We start from the raw sequence: 18,263 nt of genomic DNA, 5'->3' as shown, positions 1-18,263 counted from the left end.
ATTAAATTGTCATTGGTAATGCATTAGGTGTACGCGTCTTCCATTTAGTTTTTTTTTAAACATAAATTTGTGTCTACTGCACTGTACTACATGCTGCGCATGTATTGAAATACATGCAATGCGTATTAAAATAATTAAAATATTTTGTTTTCCCTGCCTTCCTTTCTGATCCATGATGAATATCTGTGATCGTGCAGTAAATTATGAATCGGATTGGATCTGTGGTTTTTGGTGCAATGCTATAGTTTAAAAAAAAATAAAATATAAATAACAGAGCTTCTTAAGCGACCTATCAATCCTTTGCTGATATATTTTAGTGTTTGGTAGATGCTGGAGAGTAAAACCTCTTAGCAGTTTCTTATATCTCTTGGAGCTGCCAATTGTGAGATTTCTGTACTTAAGCTCCAAGGTCTGCACATCTGCCATTCCGAGGGGGTTCTACTCTCCCTGCTGGATTTTTTATTAAGAAGACAAAAAGATTAAAATGGAAAAAAAACTAAAACAAAGAACAACAACAAAAATAAAACAAAGGGTAGGACTCCGTGGACTACTTGCTCTTTTTTTGCTCTCATCTCTATAATTCTTTAAAAGATATACCAGGAGTAGTGTGAGCCGTGCTCCACTCTGTGATTGATCCCGCAGCGTCCTGAGACCTGTGACATGTCCCAAGAGGTTGTGGGTGGTGATAGTTGGGGGTGCATAAGTGACTTGAGCATAAGTGGGAGCGGGCACCTGTCAAAACTAAGTACCCGCTCCTAGAGAAAAGCAAAAAAAAGTTACCATTAAAAGAGAAGTATGTTTTTTTTTTTTAAATAGATTCATACTTACCTAGGTGGATGCAACATCAGACTGATGCTGCAGCTGTCCCCCCGGCATCTCTGCACTGAGAACCGAGCCATCGTACATCACCAATGGCTCTGTTCTCTCATCTCCCCGAGAGGAGAGCTGCTGCCTGTCAGTCAGCATCTCTCCTGCTCTTTTCCTCCACGCTCACTGGAGCGATGAGCTGTGGAGGGGCAGGGAGCAGCCGTCTCAGCAGCTCGTTGAGGCGCTGAGACTACCATCAGTCAAGGTAGCTGGTGGATCCAGACTTCCTAAGTCGGGATGACGCGCTGCCTCGACTGATTGCAGTGATGTCAGCGGAGAGCAGACTTCTGACCGCTCTCCGCTGAAAACGGGTCACAGGAGTGCAAAATAAATTGAACTCCTGTGACCCATAGGAGAAGACCAGCCTAAGCCCTGCACAGGCTGGACTTTAATGGCAGAGGAAAAGGGGGAGGAGGAAGAGTGGAACTTCCTGTAGTAAGTGAATGTCTGCTTTAAGGTAGACTGGTAACCTTTAGGTAAACCTGCAGACTCTGTCTACACAAGCGTATAAAGCAAACATTCTTAAAGCAGTAGTAAACCGCAGTTGAAGATTAAAAAAAAAATAAAATCCCCTGTAAGGCAATGTCATAATGTGCTAGTATGCATCACATACTAGCACATTATGAAATACCTTAAAATGAAGCCCTCCAGCGCTCCGCTGTCACTGCGAGGGCTTCCATCTTCCCCCGGTCTTCCTTCCAGGTTCGCGGCCTCCGTTACATGAGTGGCCGGGGGAGCGATGACGTCACTCCCGCACATGCGCGTGGGAGCCACCGTGTACGCAGTGCATGCGCCAGTGACGTCACCAAGTGCATGGACTCTGAATATCTCCTAACGCTGCAAGTTTAGGAAATATTCACAGTACCTACAGGTAAGCCCTATTATAGGTTTACCTGTAGGTATAAGTGGTAGAACAGATCTTACTACCACTTTAAAGCAGCACAAAACTGGTAACAGGCCTTCTTAGACAGCCTCCTTAGACAGACTGGCTTCCTCTGAACATGCCTTAAAATAGTAAAGTACCAATAAATTTACAGTAAACTAGGATAGGACAGCTTTGTCTTAAAATTAGGTTTCTAATTACTGATCAGTATAGCATCTACTCCACAGTGCAATGATGTACTTAAAATCCTAAAATGTCTGGAAAAAAAAGAAAACATATTCAGTACATGATTCCAATATATGCACATTTCCCTGTGTTTTGTTTCTTTAAAAATTCTGCAAGCCAAGAAAAATACTTGTTGATCCTGCCACAAATCTATTAAGCTCCTAACCTCCCGTGAACTCTCCTGTGCCTCTGACATTTATTAAAAAGTAGCAACATGTACATCAGCTTGCTACTTTTTAATAAACGTCTATAAACCATACTTTAGAAGCTGCATTTCTCTGGACACCGGGCACTTTTTTTTTTTTTATCCAAGTCTACATGCTGAATGCAGACTGTCCGTGTTCAGGAGTGTACATCCATACCTGTACTAATGTATATGCTTGGAGCTACGTTTATCAGCCTACAGCTGCAGCTTTTCATTGATTTGTACAGGCAACTGTACACAACACCTGTGACTCCTGTGAACCTAAATCAACTTCAGGGTCTCCACTTCGGCATCTATGTCCCCCATTTGGTGTATACCACTGAGGGTGCAGGTCAGGCTAGGAGTCCGCCCTGACTCCATGTAATCCGCAGAAAAATCTCAGCCACCGCACTATACAAGCCCAGCATGTAATAGGTGATAACAGCCTCAGCCTAACTTCATTCAGGCCACACTACCCAACATGTTTCGCCCCACCCACGTGCATAAGCCCTCACAGAAAATGGTACAGTAAGTGAGTGTTGTCACCCAAGGATGGAAAATGTACTACTGGCAGGACCAAAAGGTGAAAACAAATTGAAAAAAAAAAAACTACAAAAGAGTAAACTAATGCAGCCACATCTGATGACTGATAAGCTGCTGTATATTCAAAGATTTTATTGGGTTAAGATATATTTTAATAGCCTGCACTGTTGCTTTGTTGTACAAAAAAGGTGTACTGTGTAACTGGGGTGCTAGAACAGTGGTTTATCTTCCCAGATCTTAAATCCTACTCTAAATACTGTAATCTAAACTTGCTTGCACACAGCTGTATCTTGAAATGTAAATGTAATGATAGTGGTGCTGATGGGGTTCTTACAACATGTCTTAATGTCGCTCAGGTGAACGCTCATTGTCAACCAACATTTAGATCAATTCTGTGTATGCATTACAGCCAGGAAGTACTATACAGGTAAATGCAGTCTGTTGTACATGCACCAATGTGTGTCTAAACGCTGGGTGGCAGAAAGCATTAAATTGCTTTTAACAAGACACGTTAATTTGCAAGGGACCTTACACAATACAGGGTATTCCTCTAAGTATGCTATAAGTTTGCATTCTAGTATGGTTGAGACATGGTGCAGCAATCACTTTTACATGAACACAGCTTTGGCAGCAGGCACTGACCACTCACATACTGTACAGACATACATGTGTACCCAGCACATGTACTGCAAGGGCAATACCAGACTACCCAAGGCACACAAACAGATAAACTGTTATGGTACTGTATATAAAGTACACACAGGTAAAAGCCACATTTACCTTAAATCACAAATAAAAGGACAACAAAAGGGCAGATCCAGCCTCCCCATACACAGACTCATATACGTACATACACAGAGTCTGTGGAACACTAGAAATACAGTAATAAGTACTCTTTACACCCAGGTTTCCTACAAATGGCATTTAAGGGGGCACCCTGTACGCAGCCCCTTTGTCTGCTAACCCTCTTACAGTTGCCAGAACAGAAGGAATGCTTGGAGCCCAATGGCTGAACACGTGAGCAGCATTATATTGCAAGGAACATTTTTTTTTCAACTAGACTGGACCAAATACTGGGACAGGAGTTGAGAAATAGTGTAATACCACACAGGTGCAGTCAGTGCCCATGTGAGCAAGGTCTAACACATGAAGAATGCAAGCTAAAAAATATAAGTATATTCTTTCTGAGAGTTTATCCTTAAAGTATAACTAAAGAAAAACCTTTTTGTAAGTTTTAGATAGAGTGTAGAGGGATTAGAAGTTTAGAACCCATCAGTTTGTATTGCTGTCTGTGCCCCCTTTAGAGAGATTCACGTCCTCTATCTGTCTTGTTTACCATTATCATTGAAAGTGAACCAAAATCCCAAATTTTGGGTTGTCCCTAGAAAAGTAATAAAGGTGAAATCTTCCATTGGTAAGCTAGTTTTGGTGCCCTGGTGGTCCCCAAGGAATTTCCTAAATTTGCAGGGATTTCCTCTTACTTCCTGTTTGGCTTTGGGACAGGAAGAAGGGAAATCTCTGCAATGGGACACAGATGGCAAAATGAAAAAAAAATCTGACAGGGGTTATATCCAAAATGAAAAAAAAAAGTTTTGCCTATAGTTCCACTTTACTGCAGTGTGCTTTTCCGGCTAGTCCTTTACCATGCATTTTTTCATCAGTGACTTTAAATGCTTTCCAGTGTCTGTAAGCCCTTAAAATTGTACAGCACAAACCATTTTACAGATATGTCATAGGGTAATATTATAAACATTTTCTCTTAATTTAGACCATGTTAGCCTGAATTTGATTCTTGTTGCGGATTCCATATTCAATGAAAATAACAAATTCAACTGCAATCCAGATATCAAAATACTGCCAGGGTGGCAACGAATGGTTGTTGCTATGCCAGTCATTAATCAATACTGCATTGGCTTTGGAATATAGATGTTCAGCTTGTTAAAAATAACTGCTACTTCCATGTGGTGCCAACCATATAAATGTGTTGTGTTGATGCCGAAGAGCTTCTCTGTAGCCAGTTTAACACTTAACAAAATACATCTGGAGGCCAGCCCATACATTCTATGCAGGTTGGGAAATATATAAAAGTTCTACAAACATATTGTTGTATACATGTAAACATCAAATGTCAGAACTTGTGGGGAAGTCAGCTGCTGCCATCTGCCAGAAGATCTTCAGAGCAGGTCCATGCTTGCAGTATATCCAGATGAAAATGGACACTCAGGTTTCTCATGGGTCAAGATACCTATACTCCCATTTAACAATTACATGTAAAGTGCAGGTAACTACTGTAGTCCTTTTATTCTCAAGTTCTGTTGCACATCATGCAGTTATCAATCAGATCTTTTCTCATCTTTAGCGCAACTTGAGAAGCAAATGTCCACATTTGTTAAGTCGGGGAGTATATGTGCAGTAAGAAAGGTTTGGTGAGGCTGTCTTGGAAAGAAACAGGAGTTCTCATGGTAATAATATTTGCCACTCCTGATTTGTTTCAAAGTGACCCTAAAGTGATTGCTTAAAAGTGACGCTCCTTGATGGAAAGCAATTGGTGACAAAAGATTAAGTTGGTGGATAAGGCTGATGATTTCTTTTTTTTGTCCAATCAATAATGTCTGAATGGTATGAAGAAGAACACAACTCACAAACATCAGTGTGCATGCTGCTAGATGAGGGTCAAAACATCATGGTATTATAAATTAGTGTTTTTCTTATATTATTCAATGTAAACATGTGCAGTTAAGTAGCAGAAATTGGTGTCATTGGCATGGTTTAAGCTTTATGTAACAAGAGAGAATTTCCAGGAAGCAGCATTTTGGCACAAGTTTGTGCTTCAGAATTACAAATCAGATATTAGAGATGAATGTCCGACTATTTGTCTATCAAACCCATACCGGGTTTCAGACAGCTTGCCTTAAACATTGTTTCCATTAGTTACACTTTGTAAAGAAGCCTTTGACACCTCAGTACTGACAGTGGATAGCGGGAAACTTTCATATTTATCCCGACCCCCTGCACAGCGGCAGCGAAGCAGCAAGGTCTTCACTTCCTTTTGGAAGTTACTGTTGAGGAAACCATACATGACAGGATTGACACAAGTGGATGCCATGGCTGCCAGGTGGCAAAGAGAAAATATAAGGTTGTGGTAGCAGGATGAAATGCTCTCATGGTCCCAATCAAAAAGGGCATTGAATACAGTGAGGGGAAGCCAACAAAGGCCAAAGGCTACCACAATAGAAAGAAGCATGATATTTACTCTGCGGTGGCCTCCCCTGCGTCCAACTGAATCCCCACCCCCTGCTCGCTCTACCACATCCCTCCTCCTTCGCAGTCGCAGAAAGATACGGAGGTAGCAGAGGAGGATAAGTAGCAGGGGTAGGCAATACTGGAAGAGCAGAAGACAGGTGGTGTAAGCCAGACGGTGATTCTCAGAAGGCCAACTGTCAGTGCAAACAAAGTGGTCAATGAAAGGGTCAAATGGCAATGATAGGTTCTGGAATGGTTGCTTGGTTAGAATGCTAAAGGAAAGGAATGGCAAAGAAATGAAGCATGAAATGGCCCAAGTTACAGCAACAGCAAGATAAGCATGCCATGGCAAGGGCTTCCAACCAGTTGGGTGAATAATGAGCTGATGTCTTTCCAAAGCAATGAGGACTAGTGACAGCACAGAGACTGTAACAGAAATACACTGCACAAATGGTGTAACTTTGCAGAGTGCCTCGCCTAGAATCCAGCGGTTCATAAGAGTGTAGATTACAGTGACGGGTAGGCACACCAAAGCCATGAGTATATCAGAGCAGGAAAGATTAGCAATAAAAATGTTTGTGACATTCCTCATCTCCCGCTGACGTGCAATGACAAAGACCAGGCAAGAATTTCCAATAAGTCCCACAGCTATGAGGGCACTGTAAGCCACAACTAAAAAGGTTACATTGCCAACAGATTCTGCACATGGGTCTTCCCCTTCCCAGTTAGGGCCCAGGCGTCCAGTCACATTAAGGTACAGAAGTCGTAGATAATCCTCCATTTTCATATAACCTGAAGATCCTCAGGATGTACCTACAAAGCATAAAACTTATTAATTCACAAATTCAAGTTCATCAGGTCCACTTCACGTGCATTATAGCATAATTTCACCCAATACATTTTATGTTGAGATATTCACAGTCCTTCCAAGACCTCGTCTCTCATTTTTACCTTTTAAAGTGATAATTGGGTATTTTCAAGACAAGCATTTAATTGATTTACCTCGTTTTAATGATCATTGCATCTGGGAGGCTACATTTTCCTCGCAACCTGCTAAACAGTGCTAGAGGGGGTGGGACAGACTGCGCAAGACTTTTACATAATTTTTTTTTATTATTTTCCCTATGGCTGAAATCACATAACTTACATCTTGAAAATATGACAATATGATAAGGACCCACCCACAACCCTGGACTGGCACCTGGCTGAGCCTGAGCCAGCAGCTCCCACCCCCTCCACAGTCCAGCGCTCCAGTGAGCGTGGGGGGCAGAGCAAAGAGCAGTGGCTGACAGTCACCAGCTCTCTGCTCACGGAGCTCTAAAGACAGAGCGATCAGTGGTGTTTGATTGGTCGGTTCTCAGTCTTAGAACTGGCGGGTGACTGATGCAGCAACAGCAGGTTCTGCATCCACCTAGGCAAGTATGATTCTTAAAAGACAAAAAAAAAATTCCCATACTTCGCTTTTAACTCCCTCAGAGTTGGCAGTTCAGCACCAAAGAACCAGGCACCCTACACAGAAGGATCCAACTGCCTGCGCAACGTGAGTCATACTTTATTACAGGTAAGTGATGTGACTGCAGCTATAGGAGAAGACATATTTTAGACTACACTTCAGCCTTAAATATAACATTGCAAGCTTTTTGTTATACCTGTTTGATAAGTGAAAAAAGTAGATCATGTCAGAAATCCAATGGACTTCCTGTAGGAAGATGACAATGCTGCACTGAATGTAATCAGCCTCACATTTGTTATATCTGTTTATTACAGAACACCTCCCCCTATGTCATGGTGGTGGTGGTGGTGTGTGTGTGTGTGTGTGTGTGTGTGTAAATATTGAGAAATATAATGAATGCTCCCTCCATTTTTATGGACTGGTAAGCGACAAAACATTACACTGGCCTTGAGTTTTGATGCATTTATTTTACCAGAAGACACCCATGCTGCCTTTTCCTGAGTGCCACCATTTACTCTCTTGCCAGGAGATGTAGTGCAAAGTCCCTGCACATGACATAAGCTAACAGAGATTTGTCTGTACTCACAACATCTCTTCCTGACTCAGTCTTCCCAAGCTGCAGGGCCATAGCTGATGTCACTGTAGGAACTACTTCTTTGGAAAATTTGTTATGAATCTGTATGAACTTATTTTAGACCCATTGCCATGTCATCCCCCACCTGCGACAAAGGTCATGAAACACTTCGGGTAAAAAGACAATTTTCTAGAGCCCAGATGTTAAGGAAGTCTGCTAAAAATTCTATGCCTGAGATGTACCCAGTGGTCAGGGCTGGAGTGTGACGTTCTGCCAAAGCCAGGATCCTCTCTGAATAACTTAGAAATATGGGGCCACACCTGAAGAGGCTGAGACTTCTAGGAGCGTATGGATTGTAGCATGGGACAGTGGTTTGGGCTATCAGTGTCAGAAGCTTTTGATACACTGCAGTCCGCCCCAAAACTGTTTGAGGATCATGAGCTGGAAAGTTCTGTAGGTCCACTTTACTTGTGCTCATGATCCACCATGCTAGCTACATACAAGTGAGATCTGCACAACTGTAGAACAGGAGGCATTAATGGCCTTTGGTGACTAGGTCACCATAGGCTGGCATATAAATGGTTTGTAAGTAAGACAGTAACAGCAAGGGCCAGCTGCAGAGCAGGAAGGGTTAAGTGCCGTCTTTGACCAGGTCATTTGTCAGCAAGGAGGACAGGGCTTCTGCCTTACTAGGAGCTGGTAGAAGTTCACTTAACAAGGGTAAGAGAAAAGAGGAGTGCACACACGATACAGATTTAGTGCTGTACATTGGCAGCCAGTTCGCATGTGCAGGCCAGAATGGTACAGGTGCTTTAGGTGGTACATGACATATTAAAAAAGTGTCACAGTCCCACCATTAAGGTGCGCAACAGATTTCACAAAGTGTCACAGCCATTCCATAAAGGCGCTTAACATGCTCCTGCCAACCCTTAAGGTGGAGGCACATGTCCCATAATGTAGGGCACAGCTCTAGTAACTAAATGCAGCGGTGTTCTGGATAGCCCCTGCAGCAGACAGACAGTACAGCACTGAAACTCAGGATGTGGTGAAGTAGATATTCCTGTAGTAGCACATCAAAGCAGAACCACTAGTAATGGTGTATGGCAACCTCAGCCTGGGTTCTAACCAGGCCACGCCCATGATTTTGCTCCACCCCTCAGAGCTTAATCATGGGGTATCCCTATGATTAAGCTCCAAGGGGTGGAGCAAAACGCTTTGGAGGCATGGCCTGGTTGGAGCCCAGGCTAAGGTTGCCATATACCATTACTAGTTGGTCTGCTTTGATGTGCGCTAGCTACTTCACCACATATTGGAGCCAGGATGAGCTCCTTCCCTGGTCGGAACTCACAGCGGTGGACTGAGGACTAGTACCCCTTCAAAGCCTGAGCGGCTCCCATAGAAGTTTCTTTGGTTCACTGAAATTTAGGACTCGCAGATGGGCAAACTCATTAAGAAGCCTTAAAAGTCAGGGTTCCTCCAGAATGATGCACTGCCTTCAGCAGAGCCCAGTACCCAAGGACATTTTACAGGACAGCCCTGCTTCCTCCTCTTAGTGGAGTTCGGGTATTATTTTCTTTGGCATTGGCAAATATCAGCCAGTCCAGAAAGCTGCAAAATTAGCCCATTCTAGCTATGCAGCATCTGAAAGAATCTTGATAAAAAGTAAATAAAAGGTTTTGGTTCTCTCAGAGGAGAAAAAATGTTCAATCTCCTAGGACACTAGCAAATAAGCTGAGGCATAATAGGAGTGGAAGGCAGTGGAGGCCTGTCCACTAGGGGTGCCCGGGCGCCACCCCCCCATCCATGCGTCCTGCCCCCTGATCTACATGCAGGGACGCTGGACGCATGGATTCCAATGGGGGGTGTGGTGTTTTTTTTTTAAGCACGTGATTAGAGGCTCTAATAGGCTTCAAAATAGGGTGGGCTCTGAGCGCAGAGAACTGCGCTCCAAGCCCACCCAGTCGTGTTACAATAGCGAATGAAAATTCGCTATTGTAACACTGAATCTTCTCCCGGCCAATCAGGAAGCGGGTCATGAGACCCATTACCTGAAAGGAGATCCGATCGGATTGGCCGGCTGGGGGAGGAGGGAGGAGACGCACAGAGGAGAGAAGGGAGAAGACAGGCCAGAGAGAACACCGCCCACCGAGCTGCCCGTGAGATGGGATAAGTACAGGGCCCAGACTGGGGGAGGTGGTGCCGCTCGTGACCTGGTCGGCTGACCGGGGATGTGGTGGTGGATTCAAACTAAGGGTTCAAACTAAGCCATCCTTATAGCTTTGTTTGCCTGTGTCCAATCTCCTGAGGCAGCAGCATAACCCAATATATCTGAATTACTTCATACTGTGCCCCTTAATATAAGATAAATAATATAGGATAGTGGGCAGAGGCGGTTCATTTAAGCCCACCTCACTATAACCTGTCTGGCTTTAACACTGTAGCACCCTGGTCCTAAACAGGGCTACTAATAAATCTAGTCGTGCTAGGTGGTAACTAGCCTGGTTTGATTCACTGATTTCTGTCCTAAGTCTGAGTTTAATAGGTAGTCTCTCTCTTCTGTCAATAGGTGGCACTGTTGCCTTTGGCACTAGGGTGATGGATTACAGTGAATTCAGGTGATGGGTAAAAAAGTTGTCTCATCCAATCAGCAGGAGTTTCTTTGGCGGCTGTGCATGCTGGGATAGGCTATTTATTCGGGAGGAGTCAGGTGATCGGGGTTCTTCCCGCCAGGGGCTGCGGCCTGGGTGGAGGAATATCAAAGGGCTCCTGGTTGCTAGGCCTGAAGCCTGAGGCCTATCCAGGAGTCCTACTGGCTGCTAGGTCTAGGTGAGGCCTATTTAGTAATTCAAGGTTCTGCAAAGGAGGAGCAGCAAAGGTTAAGCCCCTGAAGACTGGGGGCAGAACCGTGTGTGTTAGAGGCTCAGCCCGAAGGGAGCCTGATCGTTGCTGGAGATAAAGGAGAAGCAGTTGCCACAAAGAGACGACCACTCATGTTACCAGAGGCAAGTTTTGGAAGGGATGAAGTTCTGAAAGAGTACCAGAGCAGACGCTTCACTAGCCGGGGACAGTGAAGTAAGTGGGAAAGCTTCAGTGGAGCTTCAGTGGAGACTCATCCAGGAAGTCAGCTAGGAAGGAAGGTAGCTGTGAGTAAAGCTTGAAGGAGTATGGTGGGTAGCTGTAAGTAAAGTTTGAAGAAAAGTACAGTGGTTAGCTGTGGGTGAAGCTCGAGGGATCCACCAGGTAGCTGAGAATCCAAGAAGTCTAGTCAGAGATGGCGAGCTGAGCTTAAGGATCTACAGTGGGATACTGTGAGTTAAACTGTAAGATCTACAGTAGGATACTGTGAGAGAAGTTGTTGTTATAGGAGACAGCAGTTGCTACAGGATACAGATTTCTGCATGCAGCGTAAAGGCCCTTTATCTGTATTGCTGTCTGCCTAGTTCTATTTTGTCTACCGAGTTTGCCTTAATTGCCATTGCATTTGCCTAAGGGTGTCCTGTGCCCTAACCCTCTCTCCCACTGTTCCTGTTAAGAGAAATAAAATCTCATTGTTCATTTTTACAAAAAAGTGACTGGCGCCCAATCTTTCCATCTTGCACCACACCCACTATGCCAGGTAACCTGCACCCTGAGGAGGAATGTCAGTTCTTCCTGGCTTTAGGAGTCACCATCAGGCCCTTGGAAGTCAGGGAGACCGCTACAACACTATAAGGAAAAAATCATCAGACAAAAGTCTAGCACGTTTCTAACATATTTTTACCATATCTTGTTTTCAGATACCAAGCGAATACTGTCAAATATCATGAAAACATGATATAGGTGGTAACCCTCAAAATTCCAAGGTGGGTGAAGATTGAGCCAGGAAATATAGAGATTCCAATGCTGGAGACAACAAAGGGTAGAAATAACAAGTGGCCGACTCAACCTACCAGACACTAAATTTAAATTTTTGGTGGTGTGACTCTTTAAATGAAACCTGTACTGACCAAAATATGGAGGCTGTCACTGCTGACCTCCTTGGGAAAGTTCTAGATGCTTGGTTCATTCTGGCTTCAATACATTCTGAGGCACTGACCCAAAAGAAGCACACAGAGGAAGGTCATAGTGAAATCACAGCTTTATATCCACATACAGTACTTGTTTTTGGATCAGTGACAAGTACTGAAGCCAATGAATCAACAATCAAGCAAGGGAGCATGTACTTTCAGAGGAGGAATTCATTAATAGCAATTTCCCATTAATAAATAACATGTTTTAAAAGTGTCTCTCTTTAAGAAATGCAGATGTTATATAACCTACCAATTTCTGAAATAATTAAAAGGAAATACTTACGAAACCATTAGGACCAATCTCTGGAATGAGTCATTATTGTATCTGTAGCTGATTTACAGGAGACCTGTGGAAGAGAAAACATTAGCAGACATTTTAAAATAAGAAAATAGCTAAATAACAGTGACAAAAAAACTGAATATATACAGTCAGGTCCATAAATATTGGAACATTGACACAATTCTAATCTTTTTGGCTCTATACACCACCACAATTGATTTGAAATTAAACGAACAAGATGTGCATCAACTGCAGACTTTCAGCTTTAATTTGAGGGTATTTACATCCAAATCAGGTGAACGGTGTAGGAATTACAACAGTTTGTATATGTGCCTCCCACTTTTTAAGGGACCAAAAGTAATGGGACAGATTAACAATCATCCATCAAACTTTCACTTTTTAATACTTGGTTGCAAATCCTTTGCAGTCAATTACAGCCTGAAGTCTGGAACGCATAGACATCACCAGACGCTGGGTTTCATCCCTGGTGATGCTCTGCCAGGCCTCTACTGCAACTGTCTTCAGTTCCTGCTTGTTCTTGGGGCATTTTCCCTTCAGTTTTGTCTTCAGTAAGTGAAATGCATGCTCAATCGGATTCAGGTCAGGTGACTGACTTGGCCATTGCATAACATTCCACTTCTTTCCCTTAAAAAACTCTTTGGTTGCTTTTGCAGTATGCTTCGGGTCATTGTCCATCTGTACTGTGAAGTGCCGTCCAATGAGTTCTGAAGCATTTTGCTGAATATGAGCAGATAATATTGCCTGAAACACTTCAGAATTCATCCTGCTGCTTCTGTCAGCAGTCACATCATCAATAAATACAAGAGAACCACTTCCATTGGCAGCCATACATGCCCACGCCATGACACTACCACCACCATGCTTCATTGATGAGGTGGTACGCTTTGGATCATGAGCAGTTCCTTTCCTTCTCCATACTCTTCTCTTCCTATCACACTGGTACAAGTTGATCTTGGTCTCATCTGTCCATAGGATGTTGTTCCAGAACCGTGGAGGCTTTTTTAGATGTTGTTTGGCAAACTCTAATCTGGCCTTCCTGTTTTTGAGGCTCCCCAATGGTTTACATCTTGTGGTGAACCCTCTGTATTCACTCTGGTGAAGTCTCCTCTTGATTGTTGACTTTGACACACATACACCTACCTCCTGGAGAGTGTTCTTGATCTGGTCAACTGTTGTGAAGGGTGTTTTCTTCACCAGGGAAAGAATTTTTCGGTCATCCACCACAGTTGTTTTCCGTGGTCTTCCGGGTCTTTTGGTGTTGCTGAGCTCACCGCTGCATTCTTTCTTTTTAAGGATGTTCCAAACAGTTGATTTGGCCACACCTAATGTTTTTGCTATCTCTCTGATGGGTTTGTTTTTTCAGCCTAATGATGACTTGCTTCACTGATAGTGACAGCTCTTTGTATCTCATATTGGGAGTTGACAGCAACAGATTCTAAATGTAAATAGCACACTTGAAATGAACTCTGGACCTTTTATCTGCTCCTTTTAAATGGGATAATGAGGGAATAACACACACCTGGCCATGGAACAACTGAGCAGCCTATTGTCCCATTACTTTTGGTCCCTTAAAAAGTGGGAGGAACATATACAAACTGTTGTAATTTCTACATCGTTCACCTGATTTGGATGTAAATACCCTCAAATTAAAGCTGAAAATCTGCAGTTAAAACACATCTTGTTTGTTCCACTTCAAATCCATTGTAGTGGTGTATAGAGCCAAAAGGATTAGAATTGTGTCGATGTCCCAATATTTATGTACCTGACTGTAGCTTTGATAGTACAATAACTAAGCAAGAGATATGCCATAAAATACAAACTGGAGATGAGGTCTGAAAGTTCAATACTGATTAAACGCTATGCAATTTTCACAAGCCACACACCAAGCTTTTCCTGTGATATCTGGATAGTGTACTGTATGTACAGAACAAACAATAATGAGAACAAAGAAGTGACATAGACAATAGTGTTAGTTGATTCTATCAGGAAATATAATGTACTATCTGCACAGAAAAATGGGGAGTGCTTGTGAAGATAGCAATTGTTATGGGAACAGGAAGTCCATGACAATGTTAGGTCTGATGGAGAAAACCTAAAGCTGGCAATCCCAAATTTGCCAAAGGGCTAAAGTATGACTATATTAGTGTTTGCTGATTTGTGTCCCTGTGATTTGCTCCATTTGATCCTGATTTACTAAACAGACAAATTCGCTAGAATTCATTCTGCATTATTTGTTCCTCAAACGTGTAATGGGTCCACATGCACTCTACGCAAAAGAAACCAAAATGCTGACTGGAGATAGGCTTTAATATACATTGAACCTCTTATCCTTTTATTTATATTCATTTCTTTGAATGTGAAATCACAGTTATTTGTTATTCAGTAGGAATGCCCAATTCCAGAAAATAGCTGGTGAACAGAAAAGCCTAGTGGAGGTGGTATGTGGGAAGTCAATGTGTCATGTCTGCAAGTTGTACCCAGGGGCTCCCAATCTCCCAATCTGTTACTTGTAAACCTCACAAGGCTTACTAAGCGTTTCCAGTGACACATCAGTCAGTGAGAAAGCCCATTTACTCAGCGAGAAGAAAAAATAGTAACGGCTGAAGGCTGCTTATATCCCTTAGAGTGATACACCTCTACTGGAAATGAGTTACTGGGTGAGGGACCTTATAGACCTGCTACAGAAGTTCTGGGATCTTTTGGTCTGGGGCGACAAACAACTAACCTGTTAATGATAGGGTCAGTTTCTTGTAAGCTAAAGAATATACCAAAAATGTGTGCTGGATTAGTATCGCAAATATCTAAATTATAGCTGAACTTCATAATTTAATGCAGCACTTTATTCGTTAATATAACCTTATAACTGTAATAAACCCCAAAACAAAAACGTAATACTGTATATTGCAGTTTTCCAAGTGGTGGCTGCATTTGTTTTCTTTTTTTCACATAGTGGTCTGGCCAGTAACACACTTCATGTCTTAAGGTGTCTCCTCTCCAATGGAGGAACAATGGAGACATCTTTGCACAGCAGCACTATCAATCTGGGGGGGGGAGTAGTGTTAGATGGACTAGCACAGGGCTCAAAATTTCAAGTCCTGAGCTACTAGCCAGGCCTCAAGGGTTACTCACCACCGGTTGCCCCACCCAACCCCTACCCTGCCCCGCCCCTAATTCTGCCCCTAAACACGCCCTCATAAATTATCTCATGAAATGACACTTAAATGTTTTATGCAGAATTAAGTATTAAAAATAAATATTAACAACAACTTTATCAATGCCCATCAGTCCAGCCTCATCTGTGCCAAACAATGCAGCCTACCTGTATCCATCAATGCTGCTTCACCTGTGCCCAACAATGCAGCCTATCTGTGTCCATCAATGTGGCTTCACCTGTGCCCAACAATGCAGCTTACCTGTGTCCATCAATGTTGCTTCACCTGTGCCCAACAATGCAGCCTACCCATGTCCATCAATGTTGCTTCACATGTGCCCAACAATGCAGCCTACCTGTGTCCATCAATCTTGCTTCTCCTGTGCCCAACAATGCAGCCTACCTGTATCCATCAATACAGCCTACCTGTGCTCAACAATGCAGCCTCACCTCTGCCCATCAATGCAGCCTACCTGTGTCCATCAATGCTGCCTCACCTGTGCCCAACAATGCAGCCTACCTGTGTCCATCAATGCAGCCTACCTGTGTCCATCAATGCTGCCTCACCTGTGTCCATCAATGCTGCTTCGCCTGTGTTCATCAATGCAGCCTCACCTGTGCCCAACAATGCCGCTTCACCTGTGGCAATCAATGCTGGCTCACCTGTGCCCAACAATGCAGCCTACCTGTGCCCATCAATGCTGCCTCACCTGTGTCCATCAATGCTGCTTCGCCTGTGTCCATGAATGCTGCCTCACCTGTGCCCAACAATGCAGCCTACCTGTGTCCATCAATGCTACCTCACCTGTGTCCATCAATTCAGCCTATCTGTGTCCATCAATGCAGCCTACCTGTGTGCCCATCAATGCTGCTTCACCTGTGTCCATCAATTCAGCCTACCTGTGTCCATAAATGCAGCCTACCTGTGCCCAACAATGCAGACTACTTGTGTCCATTAATGCAGCCGACCTGTGGCCATCAATGCAGCCTACCTGTGTCCATCAATGAAGCCTACCTGTGCCCAACAATGCAGCCTACCTGTGTCCATTAATGTAGCCTACCTGTGTCCATCAATGTTGCTTCACCTCTGCCCAATAATGCAGCCTACCTGTGTCCATCAATTCTGCTTCACCTGTGCCCAACAATGCAGCCTCACCTGTGTTCATCAATATCACTTCAACTGTGCCCAACAATGCAGCTTACCTGTGTCCATCAATGCTGCTTCACCTGTGCCCAACAATGCAGCCTACCCGTGTCCATCAATGCTGCTTCACCTGTGCCCAACAATGCAGCCTACCTGTGTCCATCCACGCCGCTTCTCCTGTGCCCAACAATACAGCCTACCTGTATCCATCAATACAGCCTCCATGTGCCCAGTAATGCAGCCTCACCTCTGCCCATCAATGCAGTCTACCTGTGTCCATCAATGCTGCCTCACCTGTGCCCAACAATGCAGCCTACCTGTGTCCATCAATGCAGCCTACCTGTGTCCATCAATGCTGCCTCACCCGTGTCCATCAATGCTGCTTCGCCTGTGTTCATCAATGCAGCCTCACCTGTGCCCAACAATGCTGCTTCACCTGTGGCAATCAATGCTAGCTCACCTGTGCCCAACAATGCAGCCTACCTGTGCCCATCAATGCTGCCTCACCTGTGTCCATCAATGCTGCTTCGCTTGTGTCCATGAATGCTGCCTCACCTGTGCCCAACAATGCAGCCTACCTGTGTCCATCAATGCTACCTCACTTGTGTCCATCAATTCAGCCTACCTGTGTCCATCAATGCAGCCTACCTGTGTGCCCATCAATGCTGCTTCACCTGTGTCCATCAATTCAGCCTACCTGTGTCCATAAATGCAGCCTACCTGTGCCCAACAATGCAGACTACTTGTGTCCATTAATGCAGCCGACCTGTGGCCATCAATGCAGCCTACCTGTGTCCATCAATGAAGCCTACCTGTGCCCAACAATGCAGCCTACCTGTGTCCATTAATGTAGCCTACCTGTGTCCATCAATGCTGCTTCACCTCTGCCCAATAATGCAGCCTACCTGTGTCCATCAATTCTGCTTCACCTGTGCCCAACAATGCAGCCTCACCTGTGTTCATCAATATCGCTTCAACTGTGCCCAACAATGCAGCTTACCTGTGTCCATCAATACTGCTTCACCTGTGCCCAACAATGCAGCCTACCCGTGTCCATCAATGCTGCTTCACCTGTGCCCAACAATGCAGCCTACCTGTGTCCATCCACGCCGCTTCTCCTGTGCCCAACAATACAGCCTACCTGTATCCATCAATACAGCCTCCATGTGCCCAGTAATGCAGCCTCACCTCTGCCCATCAATGCAGTCTACCTGTGTCCATCAATGGTGCCTCACCTGTGCCCAACAATGCAGCCTACCTGTGTCCATCAATGCAGCCTACCTGTGTCCATCAATGCTGCCTCACCCGTGTCCATCAATGCTGCTTCGCCTGTGTTCATCAATGCAGCCTCACCTGTGCCCAACAATGCTGCTTCACCTGTGGCAATCAATGCTAGCTCACCTGTGCCCAACAATGCAGCCTACCTGTGCCCATCAATGCTGCCTCACCTGTGTCCATCAATGCTGCTTCGCTTGTGTCCATGAATGCTGCCTCACCTGTGCCCAACAATGCAGCCTACCTGTGTCCATCAATGCTACCTCACTTGTGTCCATCAATTCAGCCTACCTATGTCCATCAATGCAGCCTAACTGTGTGCCCATCAATGCTGCTTCACCTGTGTCCATCAATTCAGCCTACCTGTGTCC

General features: G+C 44.2%; 1 protein-coding gene across 2 annotated transcripts in view; it reads right to left on the bottom strand.

The window, feature by feature from the left end:
* Positions 1-222: 222 nt before the first annotated feature.
* Positions 223-18,263, bottom strand: part of LOC141133019 (neuropeptide Y receptor type 1-like) — a 37,705-nt gene continuing 19,664 nt past the window's right edge. For both annotated transcript variants that reach the window (XM_073622080.1, XM_073622079.1), the window contains exons 2-3: positions 12,305-12,368; positions 223-6,758 (exon numbers count right to left, since the gene is read on the bottom strand). In XM_073622080.1, the coding sequence (XP_073478181.1) occupies positions 5,614-6,732 (1,119 nt within the window). In that variant the 5' untranslated portion in view covers positions 6,733-6,758; positions 12,305-12,368 and the 3' untranslated portion in view covers positions 223-5,613. The remainder of the gene's footprint in view (positions 6,759-12,304; positions 12,369-18,263) is intronic.

This window comes from Aquarana catesbeiana, linkage group LG03, assembly GCF_042186555.1.
Source record: "Aquarana catesbeiana isolate 2022-GZ linkage group LG03, ASM4218655v1, whole genome shotgun sequence".
Lineage (NCBI taxonomy): Eukaryota > Metazoa > Chordata > Amphibia > Anura > Ranidae > Aquarana > Aquarana catesbeiana.
Note: the sequence above shows the minus strand (reverse complement) of the source record. Positions and strands in the feature narration are given on the sequence as shown.